At 57.0% G+C, this 13,865-nt stretch overlaps 1 protein-coding gene across 1 annotated transcript; it reads right to left on the bottom strand.

Annotated features, from left to right (window-relative positions):
* Window positions 1-490: 490 nt before the first annotated feature.
* Window positions 491-12,483, bottom strand: SLC1A5 (solute carrier family 1 member 5). The gene is made up of 8 exons (XM_056137081.1): window positions 11,727-12,483; window positions 9,746-9,788; window positions 9,261-9,308; window positions 7,545-7,711; window positions 4,554-4,787; window positions 3,088-3,282; window positions 2,865-2,996; window positions 491-1,504 (listed from the first exon to the last, which is right to left on the bottom strand). Exons 1-8 carry the CDS (start codon window positions 12,287-12,289, stop codon window positions 1,285-1,287), a joined length of 1,602 nt encoding a protein of 533 aa, XP_055993056.1. The 5' UTR covers window positions 12,290-12,483; the 3' UTR covers window positions 491-1,284.
* Between the last annotated feature and the right edge of the window lie 1,382 nt (window positions 12,484-13,865).

Genomic DNA, 13,865 nt, shown 5'->3' with positions numbered 1-13,865 from the left:
GGATAGCACAGCAGGTAAGGCACTTGCTGACCAAGCCTGGTTTGATCCTGGGCAACATAAAAGGGTCTCCAAACTGCAAGAAGTGACCCCTGGGCACAGAGACTAGTCCCAAAGCACCACCAAATGTGGCACCAGAAAGAAAACACTGTCCAGAGGGGCTGGAGCAGTAGTGCAGCAGGGAGGATGCTTGCCTTGTGAGCAGCTAACCTGCATTCAATCCGCAGCATCCCATATGGTCCCTGAGCCCCACCAGGAGTGATTCCTGAATGCAGAGCCACAAGTAACCCCTGAGAATCACCAGGTGTGTTCCCACACCAAAAAAATAAATAAATAAACAGATCGTGTTCCTGAGGCCACACACACTCTTTCTGCGGCTACACACCCTCCTCACTCCTGCTTGGCTTTGAGCAAGCATGAGACCCCATGATTTCTGACTATGTTTTCTGCTGAGCAGAGATTTTATTTCAATGAAGCCCAGTTCATCTTGAGATTTATTCCTCTATTTGTTGGGAGGGCTCTCAAACCAAGTTGGGGGGGGGGGGATGAAAATCACTCTTGTGATACACAGTCAAACGGGGCCAGAAGGTCTAAAGTTCAGGCCCAGGAACAGTCGAGGGAAACCAGGGCCACCCCAGCGTGATTCATGTAGGGAATGGAGGAGGGCATGTGGTGACAGGGAAAGAATTTGGCACCAGGTGTGTGCTAGGCATGTGCTCTGACCCTTTGAGCTTTCACCAGGCCTTGTGGCTGCGGCTTTTCATCAAATTCCGAGTAAGATCCCATCCTTTGACGCTAAATGTGGTCTTCAGGAGGGATGCCACCCTGGTCCCCAGGAGTGATTGTGACTGAGGCAACAGAGGGGCTGGAGGGCAGGCGGAGTTGTACTATGGAATCCCAGAACACATGTGCATGAACACGCACATGTGCACGCATGCATGCGTACTCATGCACATATGCACCCATGCATGTGGACACATGCAGGCACAGGCACCGACAGGCCACATAGGAGCCGTGTCCTGCTCTCCAACGTCAAGTCCTTATGTGTCCTGGCCCCTGAGGCTGGGAGGCTCCATTACGGCTGTTTCTAAGATCTGGGAGGGGACAGAGATCAAGGTGCAGGGACATACTCACACACACATAAACACACGGCACATACACCCCATCAGCCAGACCGTGGACTCCCCGCTGTGCAGCAGGGGGCGCTCGCGCGCCTCGGCTCCATGGAGTGTGTGGCAAGGACATGGCCCATGTCTCTCCAACCCTCTCCAGCAAGCCTCCTGGGCTCTACATGACCGATTCCTTCTCGCAGGTGGCTGCATCCCCAGCAGGCCCCGGGCGGTGTCTGAGGAGGGGGTTCCCCTCCTCGGGGCGGAGGGGCGGCTCCGTCGTCATGTTGAGTAGTTCCGGCACTGAGCTTGGCTTCTCCAAACCATCCACGTAATTCTGCAGGAGACCCGCTCCAAAGGCGTCGCCCTCCACGTTGAGAACAGTGCAGGACCGGTCCCTGCGGGCAATAACAGGGACAGAGTGGGCCTCCAGCCTACCCCACTCCACGCACCCATCCTCCCAGCCCCCTCCAGAACTCTGCGACCCAGTTTTCTTTTTTCTTCTTTTTTCTTTTTGGGTCACACCCAGCGATGCTCAGCGGTTACTCCTGGCTCTGCACTCAGGAATTACTCCTGGCAGTGCTGGGGGAATCATATGGAATGCCAGGGATCGAACCCCGGTCGACCCAAGGCAAACGCCCTACCCAAACGCCCTATCGCTCCGGTGCCTGACCCAGTTTTCTTTTTCTCTCTTCCCTTTTTCTTTGGGGCCACACTTGGTTTTGTGGACTCCTGGCTCTGTGCTCAGGGTCCCATGGGTGCTGCGGCTCAAAACCCAGGCTTCCTCCAAGCAAAGCCTGCACTGTTGAACCATCTCATCAGTCCCTGGGTGTGCAGGGCTGGGTGTTTCCTATGGGGTAGCAGGGTCCCTGATCCTTCTGATGCATGTGACTTCTCATTTAGTGGGTTCCCTGAGGGATCCACAGAGAGACGTCTATTTCTTTTCTCTACTTTTTTTTTTAACTTTTTGGGTCACATCCGCCCATGCTCAGGGGTTACTCTGGCTCTGCACTCAGAAATTACTCCTGGTGTTTGCTTGAAGGACCAAATGGGATGCTGAGGATCGAACCTGGGTCAGACGCCGCGTGCAATACTCTACTCACTGTACTACCACTCCAGTCCCTAGTTCCTTTCTCTCTTTTTGTTTCTTGGCCACACAAAGCTTACTCCAGGCTCAGTGCTCAGGGATCACTTCCTGGCAGATCTCCAGATCCATATGGGATGCAAGAAATAAAACCCGGTTTGACTATGTGCAATGGGAGTGCCTACCCACTAGACTCTCTCTTCAGTCCCTTGTTTTGTTTTCCAGTCACACCTGGCAGTGCTCAGGGATCACTCCTGGCAGGGCTTGGGAACCATATTTGGTGCTCAGGTTGAACCTGGGTCAGTTGCATACAAGGCAAGCTCCCTACCTGTGTATCATCTCTCTGGCACTGGTAGAAGTCTATTTCTTTATCCATTGCTCACTTGGGATATGTTTTTTACAAAGGGGGATACCACCCCCCCACACACACAAGTTAAAAAGTGTATTCTATGAGCTTTGAATGTGTGAAGTCCTGGGTTCCCCCACCCCCAGTCCTTGAGCACGGCAGGGTGTGGCCCCACCAACAGAAAATGCTACTCTATTAACCATTTGGGTATTTTATCTTTCTGGGGTTCTTCTAAAAGAACTTTCTCCTGTTTCCATGCAGTCAGGTTCCTCTAGAACTCTTTCCTGTCTTCTCCTGCGCCCCGCGGTGCTCCCAGCCCCGCACTTACACCAGCCAGTCCACAGCGAGGATCAGGGAGATGTTCACGGGCAGGTTGACAGCCTCCAGGATGATGGCCAGGGTCAGCACCCCTCCCGCCGGGATACCCGCTGCACCCACGCTGGATGCAGTGGCGGTGACCCTAGGGGAGGAGGGGCGGCAGGTCACCCACGTTCAAGAAAGGAGGTTACGGTGGATGGGGAGGGTGGGTCCCGGTCCCCGGGGGCACTCACAGGATGGTGATGATGCTCACGAAATCCAGGGAACGATGGCTGAGCTGAGCGATGAAGACCGCGGCCACGCACTGGAAGAGCGCAGCGCCATCCATGTTGACGGTGGCACCGATGGGCAGGATGAAGCGACTGATGTGCCTGGAGACGCCATTCCTCTCCTCCACGCACTTCATCATCAGCGGCAGCGTGGCGGAGCTGAGGGGGCAGCGTGCGGGGTTAGCACCCACTGCCCAGGCCACGCCCACTTAAGGCCGCTGGAACACGGCCCCGCCCACAATCCAAGCCCCGCCCACGGTCCCACCCCACTCCCCTCCACCACCCTTCTCTGTTCCCAAGGCCAAACAGCAAAATGCTCTGCGGACCCCGCAGAACGCGGGCATTGAAAAGTGGAGGGCAGACGCCTGGCTGGCCCAGGAGATGGCGTGGAGGGCTGGAGCCCAGAGCAAGCTGGAAGAGACCCCAGAACAATCCTGGGCGAAACTCCGCCTGCCTTTGTATAATTGAAACCCAAGCACAAAATTTGTAAGTCTACAACTGTACCTCATGGTGTTTCACTAATAAAAAATTTAAAAAAAAAAAAAACCTTCCTGTACTTAACCCTGAATAATGGCAAGAGCTCACGAACACATACCCCATCCATCCCCACCCCAGAGCTTCCCAAAATCAGATCTCTGACCTAAGAATTACGAAGCCTGGGGCTAGAGTGATAGCACAGTGGGTAGGGCATTTGCGTTGCATGTGGCTGACCCAAGTTCAATTCCCAGCATCCCATATGGTCCCCCAAGCACCACCAGGAGTGATTCCTGAGTGCAGTGCCAGGAGTAACCCCTGTGCATCGCTGGGTGTGACCCAAAATGTCCTCCTGTTGTTCATGGAGCAGGCACCAGTAACGTCTCCATTGTGAGACTTGTTACTATTTTTGGCATATCCGATAGGCGACTGGGAACTTGCCAGGCTCTGCCATGTGGGCGGGATATTCTCGGTAGCTTGCTGGGCCCTCCGAGAGGAACGGAGGAATCGAACCCAGGTCAGCCACGTGCAAAGCAAACGCCCTACCCACTGCACTGTCGCTCCAGCCAACCCAAAAAGCAAAAAAAAATTACAAAGCTAAAAAAATAATAATGAGAAGAAAGAAAGAAAGAAAGAAAGAAAGAAAGAAAGAAAGAAAGAAAGAAGAAAAAGAATTATCCCAAGAAAAGAAAAGAATCCCCAAGAAGCTTCTGGGGATACAGCTGAAGGGGAGTTGAGTTCCAAACACACAGGCCAGCAGAGATGGAGGGTACACCCAGAAGGGAAGGATGCAGCTACTAGAGAACTGCGGGGGCAGAAGGGGCTTTGGGGAAACAGTGGCCCCGGGGCCAGACGTGGGGGTGAAAGAAGAGGCCTAGAGCGGCAGATTCCCCACACCCAAGGCCCCCAAACAGAAAATTGTGGGCGGGGCTGGGGACTAGGAGAGTCAGCCGCACCTGGAAGACGTCCCAAAGGCGGTGGCTAGCGCCGAGACGATGCCCCAGAGGAAGCGGTAGGGGTTTTTGCGAGTGAAGAGGAAGTAGATGAGCGGCAACACAACCAGCCCGTGGATGGCGTGGCCCAGCAGGCAGCACAGGATGTATTTGCCCAGGCTGGCGAACAGTTCCCTCACGTCCCCGCTCTCCAGGATCTTGCTGGCCACCAGGAACAGGATGCCCAACGGTGCATACCTAGGGAAGAGAAGAGAGAAGGCTGCCTGGCACTGAGCGCGAGGCCATGCCCCGGCCATGACCCCAGCCCCGGGGCAATTCTGGGCAGTTGTCCGTCCACAGAGGCACCTTCCTGCCCCGCTTTGTAGCCCGGGAAGGAACCTGGACCTCCCACAAGCAAAGCCACTGAGCCCAGCCCAGCCACTGAACTGACACCACCCCCAGCACCTCCCCTAGAGAGCTGTGAGGGTTGCAGAGTGGGGGAGCGGTACAGGAGGTCAGAGAAATTGGGGCCATCTGGAGGTGAGACACCCCCAAAATAGAGCCATCCACCATGCTAGCAGACTTTCCCTCTTCTGAGTCTGTGGCTCCCATCCGCGTGGTTTCAACCAAAAATTCTCTCCCGGTGTTGTGTGGCCCAGTGACAGGGGTGTGTGTGGGGGGGAGGGGGTTGACTGTTTATGAGGTACCCACCCCTCTGGCAGCAGCACCATCACCTGGCTGAAGCCTCCCCCGCCCCCCCCAGGGCTCCACTCCCAAGGGTTTGGGGCTGAGATTGTTGCCTTAACCACAAGCTCATAATAGATGTCAAACTGTAACCTTGTGCCCCCCCACACACACACCCCAAGAATCTTGGGAGGGTGAAATATGATGCGTGCAGAACACAGTGGAAATCGCTCTGTACACAATTTAGACCTGGGCTGGGCTTTACCAGCACCCTCTCTTTTCCCTGAGGGGAGCTGAAGGGGTGTGGGGAGCTTGTGCACCCCCACACCAGATTACCTACCAGATTAAGCGCTACACCCGGGTGTTTCCCAAACCTTATTTTTGTCTTAATTCCCAGAAGGAAAACGCCATTTTCCAGACACCTGGGCGGTGAGCCCTGGCCAGACGCCAAGTCCTAGCTGGTAAGGTGTGCCCCAAAGTTAGACAGCCAAGTCCTGGGTAAATATTAGCTAGTGTCAGCTGTGTGCAAGTTACAGGTCGGCCACTGTCCTGAAAACATCTCACACATTAACTCATTGGTGCCTGGGACCACCAACCCATTTTCCAGATGGGGAAGCAGAGACAGGGCTGAGTAACTGATCCTACGGCACCCAGAAAGTGGCCAGCAGGGGCAATGAGGACCCTTTCCCTTACTGCCTCTGCCTCTCCTACAAGGACATGGTCTTATTTCTATTGTTTTGGGGCCACACGCGGTCATGTTCAGGACTCACTTCTGGCTCTCATGGGCTCAAGTGACCTTCCTGGCGGCCGGGCCTCAAACCCAGGTCGGCCACATGGAAAGCAAGTACCCTCCCCTCTGTCCTATAACTCCAGCTCCCGGGGAGAAGGGGTTTATTAAATGCCCCGAGTTCCTGGCAGCGTAGATCCAGAGAATCCCTGTGAGGAACTGGACCAAGCGAGGAAGCAAGAGTGAAGATCAATGGCCTTGGGAGTTTTTATCTTCATGTTCTGGGATCATTATCAAAAGCCATAATGATGCTGACTGTGGCCAACAGGAAGGAACGCATGCACTGTTTCAGGTGCTGTCTAAGTGTGTTATCTGCAACTCCACTACCTTTTCTCTGTCAGGGCTCTGCCCCGGGGGTGAGGGGCTGCTGCAGGGAGTCGGTGCTCAAACCCAGGGTTTTATACACACAGGTACAAGTTCATCCTGCCGGTGACCTCCCCAGCCCAGTGGGCACTGGTTTAGACCGTGTTTAACACAAAGACCAGTCTCTGATGCCACTGAAACCTCTGACACTAGAAATTTAGGGAAGAGGGCAAAAGGCTGGAGCACATGCAAGCCAACACTAGGCTCCGAGTTGGATCCCCAAACTAGATGGAGATCTTTCCACTCCCCATCCCCTGGACCACTGGTGCCCCCAGATTTGCTGGGTCCAAGTGCCGTATCTTCAGATCCACAGGCCAAAAGTTACCAGGAACTAGGCCCCCTGAGCTGAGTGTGGGATGCCCTGAAAATATAGAACTCTCTGGAGGCTGGAGAGATAGCCTGGCAGAGAGGATACCTGCCTTGCCAGCGGCCAACCTAGGTTTGATCCCTGGCATCCCATAGGGCCCCCTGAGCCTCACCAAGAGTGATCCCTGAGTGCAGAGCCAGGAGTGACCCCTAAGCATCACCGGGTATGGTCCCCAAAACAAAACCAAAAAATGTTTTAAATAAATAAGTCAACCTCTGAAACTCGGGCGAGTGTTAAGCTCCACGGCTGGGGACCCTTTCCATTACCTCCCAGTAAGATCAAGAAGGTGCCTGTAGGGCTGGAGCAATAGCACAGCGGGTAGGGCGTTTGCCTTGTTTGCGGCCAACCTGGGTTCAATTCCCAGCATCCCATATGGTCCCCTGAGCACTGCCAGAAGTAATTTCTGAATGCAGAGTCAGAGTAACCCCTGTACAAAGCCGGGCGTGACCCAAAAAGAAAAGAAAAAAATAAAAGAAGGTGCCTGTAGGCTGGAGCAATAGCACAGTGGGAAGGTGCTTGCTTGCATGCAGCCAACCCCGGTTTGATTTTTGACACCCGATAGGGTCCCCTGGGCCCTGACAGGCTGAGCCCTGAGTTGCAGAGCCAGAAGGAAGACCTGAGCAGCACTGAGTGGGTCCCAAACACATCTCCTTAAGATAAAAGGGAGGAGATGCCTGTACCAGTGTCAGCTCTCAGGGAACACAGCCTTCCCTCCACTTTATCAATAAAGACACGGAAGACCAGAGAGGGTAAGACACTGGTCCAAAGACACAAAGCCGGACCACCCAGCAGCCACCCCCCAGGCACCACCTACCACATGATCCAGGAAACCAGCACCATGGTGGCATCATTGAAGGAGTTGAAGAAGCTGATAAGCAGTTCCCCGTCAGGTCCCAGTTTCCGCAGGGCCACCCCAAAGACGATGGAAAACACCACCAGACCCAGGATATTCATGCCTTCCACCTCCTTCCCTGTGGGCACCTTTGGGCAAGAAACAAGACAGGGACTGAGGGGGCCATGCTCCAGCCACCAGCACAATTCTTGGGGGTCTGCTCCTGGACACTGCTGACGGGAGAAGGCGTCTTCTCTCCCAAGACTCCTGGCCCAGGGACAGGAAAAGACACCCCATCATCAGGGATGGCCCAAGAATGGGTTGGGGTGGAATGAGGGGCAGTAATGCAGGGGATTGGGGGGATAAACAGGGGGGCGATGGGTTGCTGAGGTTGAGAGCAGTGAAACCAGAGAGGGCTACCTGGAGGAAGGGGCTAGAAGAAAGTTCTAGAAAGAAAATATCATGCACCAGTCTAGATACTAAGGAATATGGACATTCAAAAGCAGGAAGAAACCCACTGGACTTGCACATGGCCAACCTGGGTTCAGTCCTTGGCACCCTATACGGCTCCCCTGAGCCCCTCTTAGAGTGATCCCCAACCACAGAGCCAGGCGTATTTTTTTTCTTTTTGGTGCATATCCAGCAATGCACAGGGGTTACTCCTGGCTCTCCACTCAGAAATTACTCCTGGCAGTGCTCAGGGGACCATATGGGATGCTGGGAATCAAACCCAGGTCGATCGCATGCAAGGCAAATGCCCTACTCGCTATTCTATCGTTTCAGCCTCACCAGGGGTAGTTTTTAAGCATTGCCGGTCAAAACAAAACAAAACAATACAAAAAAGGAAATTCACAGTGGCTGGAGTGGGAAGAGCGGCACAGAGGCACAGGACAGGGGAGCACTGGTGAGGAGCCTGGGGCATCTCTTGCAGGCCACACTTGGGGGGGTGGGGCAGGTCTGAGGAGAGTGCTACAGACTGTCGGGGTGTGGGGCCAGAGGCCACAGCACACACTTGGCCTGAGGCAGCCCTGGATTGAAGCCCCAGCACTGCTTAGAGTGAGGCAAAACTCCAAAGCGGGTGGAGGGGAAGAGGGGCGGGAGAGGAAAGGATCAGTGGGGGCCTGGGCCAGCCAGAACGGGGCAGCAGGGAGGGAGAAGAGGACACAGAATGGAGGTGTCCAGAAAGGCAGGGAAAAAAATACAACCCGGGCCAGAGCCATAGGACAGCGGGGGAGGGCATTTGCCCTGCACACAGCTGACCCGGGTTCGATCCTCAGTATCTCATAGGGTCCCCTGGGCACAGACAGGAGTGATCTGAGTGCAAAGCCAGGACTAACCTCTGAGCACTGCTGAGTATGAACCCCTCTACCCCACCCCCAAAAAAAGAAAGAAGCTAAGATTTTCGCTCTTTTACTTGGGGGGGGGCACACCTATTGCTGCTCAGGGCTGACTCCTAGTAAGGCTTGGGGGGACCATATGGGGTGCTGGGGATCAAACCCAGGTTAGCTGCGTACGAGGCAAGCACCCTCCCCACTGAACTATCATCCCAGCCCTGAACTTCCAAGTTAAAATTGAATCAGACACTAACTGGCAGAAATACCAAGAAAACAGACAAAAGGGGTGGGGGGAGTGGCGGGACAGAATGGAAAAACCACCCGAAGGGCCAAAAAGGGGGTCCACTGCCGCACCCCTGCTTACCTTCACCAAGTTTCCACTGATGTTTTGGGGCACATAGGAGGTAGAATACTGGAGGGAGAAGAGGGAGACATGTCAGTCTCATCGAACCTTCAGATGGGCACCAGCAGCGCACAAACCACCATGCCTATGGCAGGCATGCTTGTACCATCCTCCAGGAAGTCCCCACTGTGGTTGCACTGACAGCACCGCCACTACCCCCCACTCTCCAGAGGCGTGCTTGAGACTCAGAGAGGCCAAGACACCTGCTCAGTGTCACACAGCAAGAACTAGAAACGAAGGTGTGTATGTGGGGAAGGGTGGGCCCATGGAACCCATCTTTTTGTCCACATGGGGCATGGCTGAGCCCTGAGATCCCCTGGCACCCTGTCCCTCGGCCTGGACATGCACGAGTGTGGCACTTTTGGTGAGTTTTTTCCAGGAACTGCCCCCCATGAGGCCCCCAGTGTCCTTCCAGGCCCCCCATCCCAGGACATCCCAGGACTCACTGAGCGGAAGGTCGCAGACACCAGGTTGGAAGGGAAGATATTTCTGCAGATAAATACAAGAGGGGCGATTAGACACTACAGGGGTACAGTGGGGGCGGGCTCTGGGCTGGGGACATGTGAAAGCTGGTTTGTACCCTTCCGCTCATGCTTGGCTCAGACATGCGGCTGTGAGGCCCTGCACCCCTCTTGCAAGGTTGTGGGGAGTGTCTGGTCTGGTCGGGCTGGTGTGTTGGGGGTGAGGACTCTGGGTCCCGCAAGCTCCACCCCCAACAGCAAACCTAATCCCCAGGGCCTCTTGCATCAGCCACTTCCTGCGGGCTACAAGGGGGGGGGTAGGGGTGGGGGTGGGGGGCTTCAAGAGGTGGGGGGAGTCAGAACAGTTGCAATGGGAAGGACTCCCTTGCATCCCTCCTCACCCCACCCCCATCTTAAAGAAAAGGAAAATGAAGCACAGGCAGGGAGGAAAAGGCTTGTGTTTCCAGCAGTTTCAGGGTTTTGAAGCCTGACAGCTGGCCCCTCCCCAAGACCCCGAGGCGCCCCCTCCTCACTGCTCTGGCCCCATATGTTCTGTCCATGCCACTCGGGGCCAGGGTTGGGCAGGCAGTGAGCTCTGGAGCCCAGGGTGGGCTGCGCACGGTGTGTGGCTGTCCGGGAATGACCATAACAAAGGTCAGTGCGTCTTAGTGGGCTTCTGTGTACCTGGTGGTGCAAAGTGACGGTGCCATTGGGTGCTATGGCACTTGGGGCGCGTGTCTGTGTCCAGCTGGATCTAAAATTGTGCGACAGGTGCTGGAGCAATAGGACAGCTGGGAGGACGCTTGCCTTGTCGCAGCTGACCCGGGTTCAATCCTCGGCATCCCATACTTCCCCCAAGCACCACCAGGAGTGATTCCTGAGTGCGGAGCCAGGAGTAAGCCTGAGCACTACCGGGTGTGGCCTCCACAAGACCAAAAAGAAATAAACTAAATTGCGTGGCTCCGGGGCTCCCAGGGGCTGAGCACAAGTCGTGGCATTGATGAAGCCTGGATATGATTCCCAGCACAGCACCACGAGGTGTGCCCTCTCAAAACCCCAAAACTAACTAAATAAATGACCTGTTTGTCCCTGAGTGGCTCCAGCTCAGTCTCAGGGGCGGGCAAGTGTGGGTTACATTAATTCCACAGGTGGGGAACAGACAGCATAGGGCTGGGTGTGCCCGCCCTGCCAGCCCAGGGCTGGGCTGAGTCCTGGCTAATCTCCACCCGCCAGGAGGTGCCCACCCCCTGCTCCTGGAAACTACCCTCCCACCCCCATCATCTCCGAGGGATGCCCCCAAAGGCTTGGGGGAACTGGGTCTGGTCTGTGACTCATTATTTCCTCCCCCATAATTTGGGGGCACTGAATCAGCGGAAGCCCCAAAGGCAAGGTCACAGGGACCAGGGAAATTGACCCTCCCCTTCAAAGCGGGGCAAGCAGAAAACGTGGTGAGGGCCTGGGGGTGGGGGAATCTCCACAGAAGGAAGGAAAGAATCTGCCCCCTTTCTAACAGGTCACTTCGTGGGCAGCTGTATGTGTGCCTGCACACGTGTACATGTATTAGGGGTCTGTCAGTGAGGGGCAGGAAGCAGAAAAGGAATCAGAACTCACCAGAAGCAGAAATGGGGGGTCAGGGCCTCCCAGGCCAGAAGAAAGCAAGCCTCAGAACGGCTGGCTGGGGCCAGGTGCCGCGTGGCGCCGGGACTGGGAGAGGGTCCAGTGGGATCAATGGACCCTCTTCTCATCCTCCAGGGGCGCCCAGGCCCCCACATGCTGTCCTCCAAGTCATTATCTAGAAGTCCCTGAGCCACCCCTTGCGGAGCCTTCTCTACTCAGCCCTCTAGTGATCGGTCCACGTGGCCAGGGCAACCCACCCCCACCCCACCGTTCCCTCCTCCCCTCCGGGGGGGGGGGATTTTTTTGTTTTCTTTTTTGGGGGGGGGGACGGTGAGAACTGGGTTCTGACCTCACAAGATCCAGGAACGAATCGACCACTTCCTTGCTGGGGGCCTCGGGCTCAGACCCCAGGGCGCCCACCGAGGTATTGGTGACCGCGTAGCCGGCTCCAGGCTGCAGCGCCAGCGCCAGGCCCACTCCGAGCGCCGAGGCCAGCAGCGTGGTCACCATGAAGAAGAGCAGTGCCCAGGCTCCCAGACGGCCGAGCGCGCTGGGGTCCAGGCTGGCGGCGCCGCCCACCAGGCTGCACACCACCAGCGGGAGGATGATCATCTTCAGCATGCGCAGCAGCAGCTCGCCGGGGAAGGAGAAGGCTTCCAGGCTTGCGGGGTCCAGCGCCGCGCCGCCGCGGCTCTCCAGCACCACCAAACCCAGCACCACGCCCGCCACCACTGCCGCCACGGTCAGCAACACCAGCAGATTGGCGCGCAGGCAGCGGCGCAAACGGGCGCCCGCGCCGTCCCCGCCGCCCTCCTCCTCCTGCTCCACCGTCACGCGCGCCGAGACCCCGTTGGCGGCGGGCTCGGCCGCGGTGCATATCTTGGGGTCGACCTTGGGGAGATCAGTCACCATGGTGTGGGGGGAGGGAGGCGCACCCGAGGTGGAAGGCTTCCTTGGCGCCTGGAAGCTGCAAGCGCACGGGGCGTCCTGCCCCCGGCGACGTCCCTGGGCCCCGAGAGTGCAGTTCGGCCAGCGGGCGCACGGGAACTGGAACTTTACAGCCCCAGGGAGCTGGAGGGACGGTCCGCGCCAGAGGCTGAGGCTGGGGCGCGAGACGGCTCCGATCAAGAGGGCTGGGGGTGGGGGGGTGAGGGGTGGGAGGAGAGGTCGGGTGCGCCCAAGAAGTGGGGAGATTCGGTAGTCGCTCGGGCTGGAAGCTGAGCGGGGCTCCTCGCTCCGGAAGGCTGCGGGCGTTCAAGCAGCCGACGGACTGCAAGATCCGGGACAGGCGGATCCTGGAGGCGGGAACCCACGAATCCGAGGTCCTGGACAGCGAGGGCTGGTCGGTAGCGCTGAAGGCAGGGATCCCGGTCACGAAGCTCCTGAGAGAGGAGACTCAGGCTCCCGAGCTGGCAAATCCAGGCGCGTGGCTACGGAAGGCGGCGGGCGGAGACCTCCGGGGACGGCAGGGTCGGGGCGCCCGGACTTCGTGGGCGCGCAGAGGGCTCTGAGCCAGCCCCGCGGAAGCGGCCAGGGCGACGGGAGGGGGTGGGGCTTCAGCGGACGGGATTAAGCGGCGGGCGCCGATTGGATAGAGCCCATCTTACCGTCGAGGGGCGGGGCCGAGGCCCCCTGGGGTAAGGGGGTGCCCCAGTTGCCCCGAGTGGCCAAAATAACAATGGCCGTGTCCAGGGCGGGGCCAGCTGCGGCCGGGAAACGGAATGGTGGGTTGCGCCCGTTAAACCGCTGGAGTTCGGGGTTCGCAGGTGCGAGGGTCTCTGGACCGCGTAGGTGTTCGGTGCTGGGGGAGCCTTGCTGGCCAGTGCCCTCAGCTTGGAGCGTCTTCCCTGCTCCCTTAGCTCGCTCTCTGGTCAGCTCCGAGAGCTTCCACTCCTCTGCTGGAAATATGCACATGGTAAACGTCCATCCTTTTGCGGAAGGTGTGTTTTGGGCCACACCCAGCGATGCTCAGGGCTTACTCCTTGTTCTGCACTCAGGGATCCTTCCGGCGCTGCTCGGGGGACCATATGGAATGCCAGAGATCGAACCTGGGTCGGCCACGTGCAAGGCAAGCGACCTCCCGGCTGTTCTATAGTTATGGCTCCCAAAAGTTTCTGGTTTTGCCTGCTGGAACCCAGGCGTCTCAGCGCAGGCTTGTTCTCTGCCGCTGGCGGAGCCGCATCCCTGGCGAGGGGTTGCTTATCAAACAGTTAATTTACTTTTTGTTTGGGGGCCACATCTGAGAGTGCTCAGGGCTTCCTCTTGGCGCTGCCCTCAGGATCACTCCTGGAGGGGTTCAGGGGACCATATGGGATGCTGGGGCCCAAGACATATGTAAGCCATGTTCAAGGCGGGTGCCCTTCCCACTGTACTATCGTTATCTCTGGCCCCTAACACAATAAGCTTTAACATTATTAACATTACTATAATCATATTACCTAAACAGAGAGGAAAGGAAAAAGTGGATTTCTTGCAGGGGCAAGGACAT

This window comes from Sorex fumeus, unplaced genomic scaffold (assembly GCF_029834395.1).
Source record: "Sorex fumeus unplaced genomic scaffold, SorFum_2.1 ptg000122l, whole genome shotgun sequence".
NCBI classification, from domain to species: Eukaryota; Metazoa; Chordata; class Mammalia; order Eulipotyphla; family Soricidae; genus Sorex; species Sorex fumeus.
This window is presented reverse-complemented; position numbering and strand designations above follow the sequence as displayed.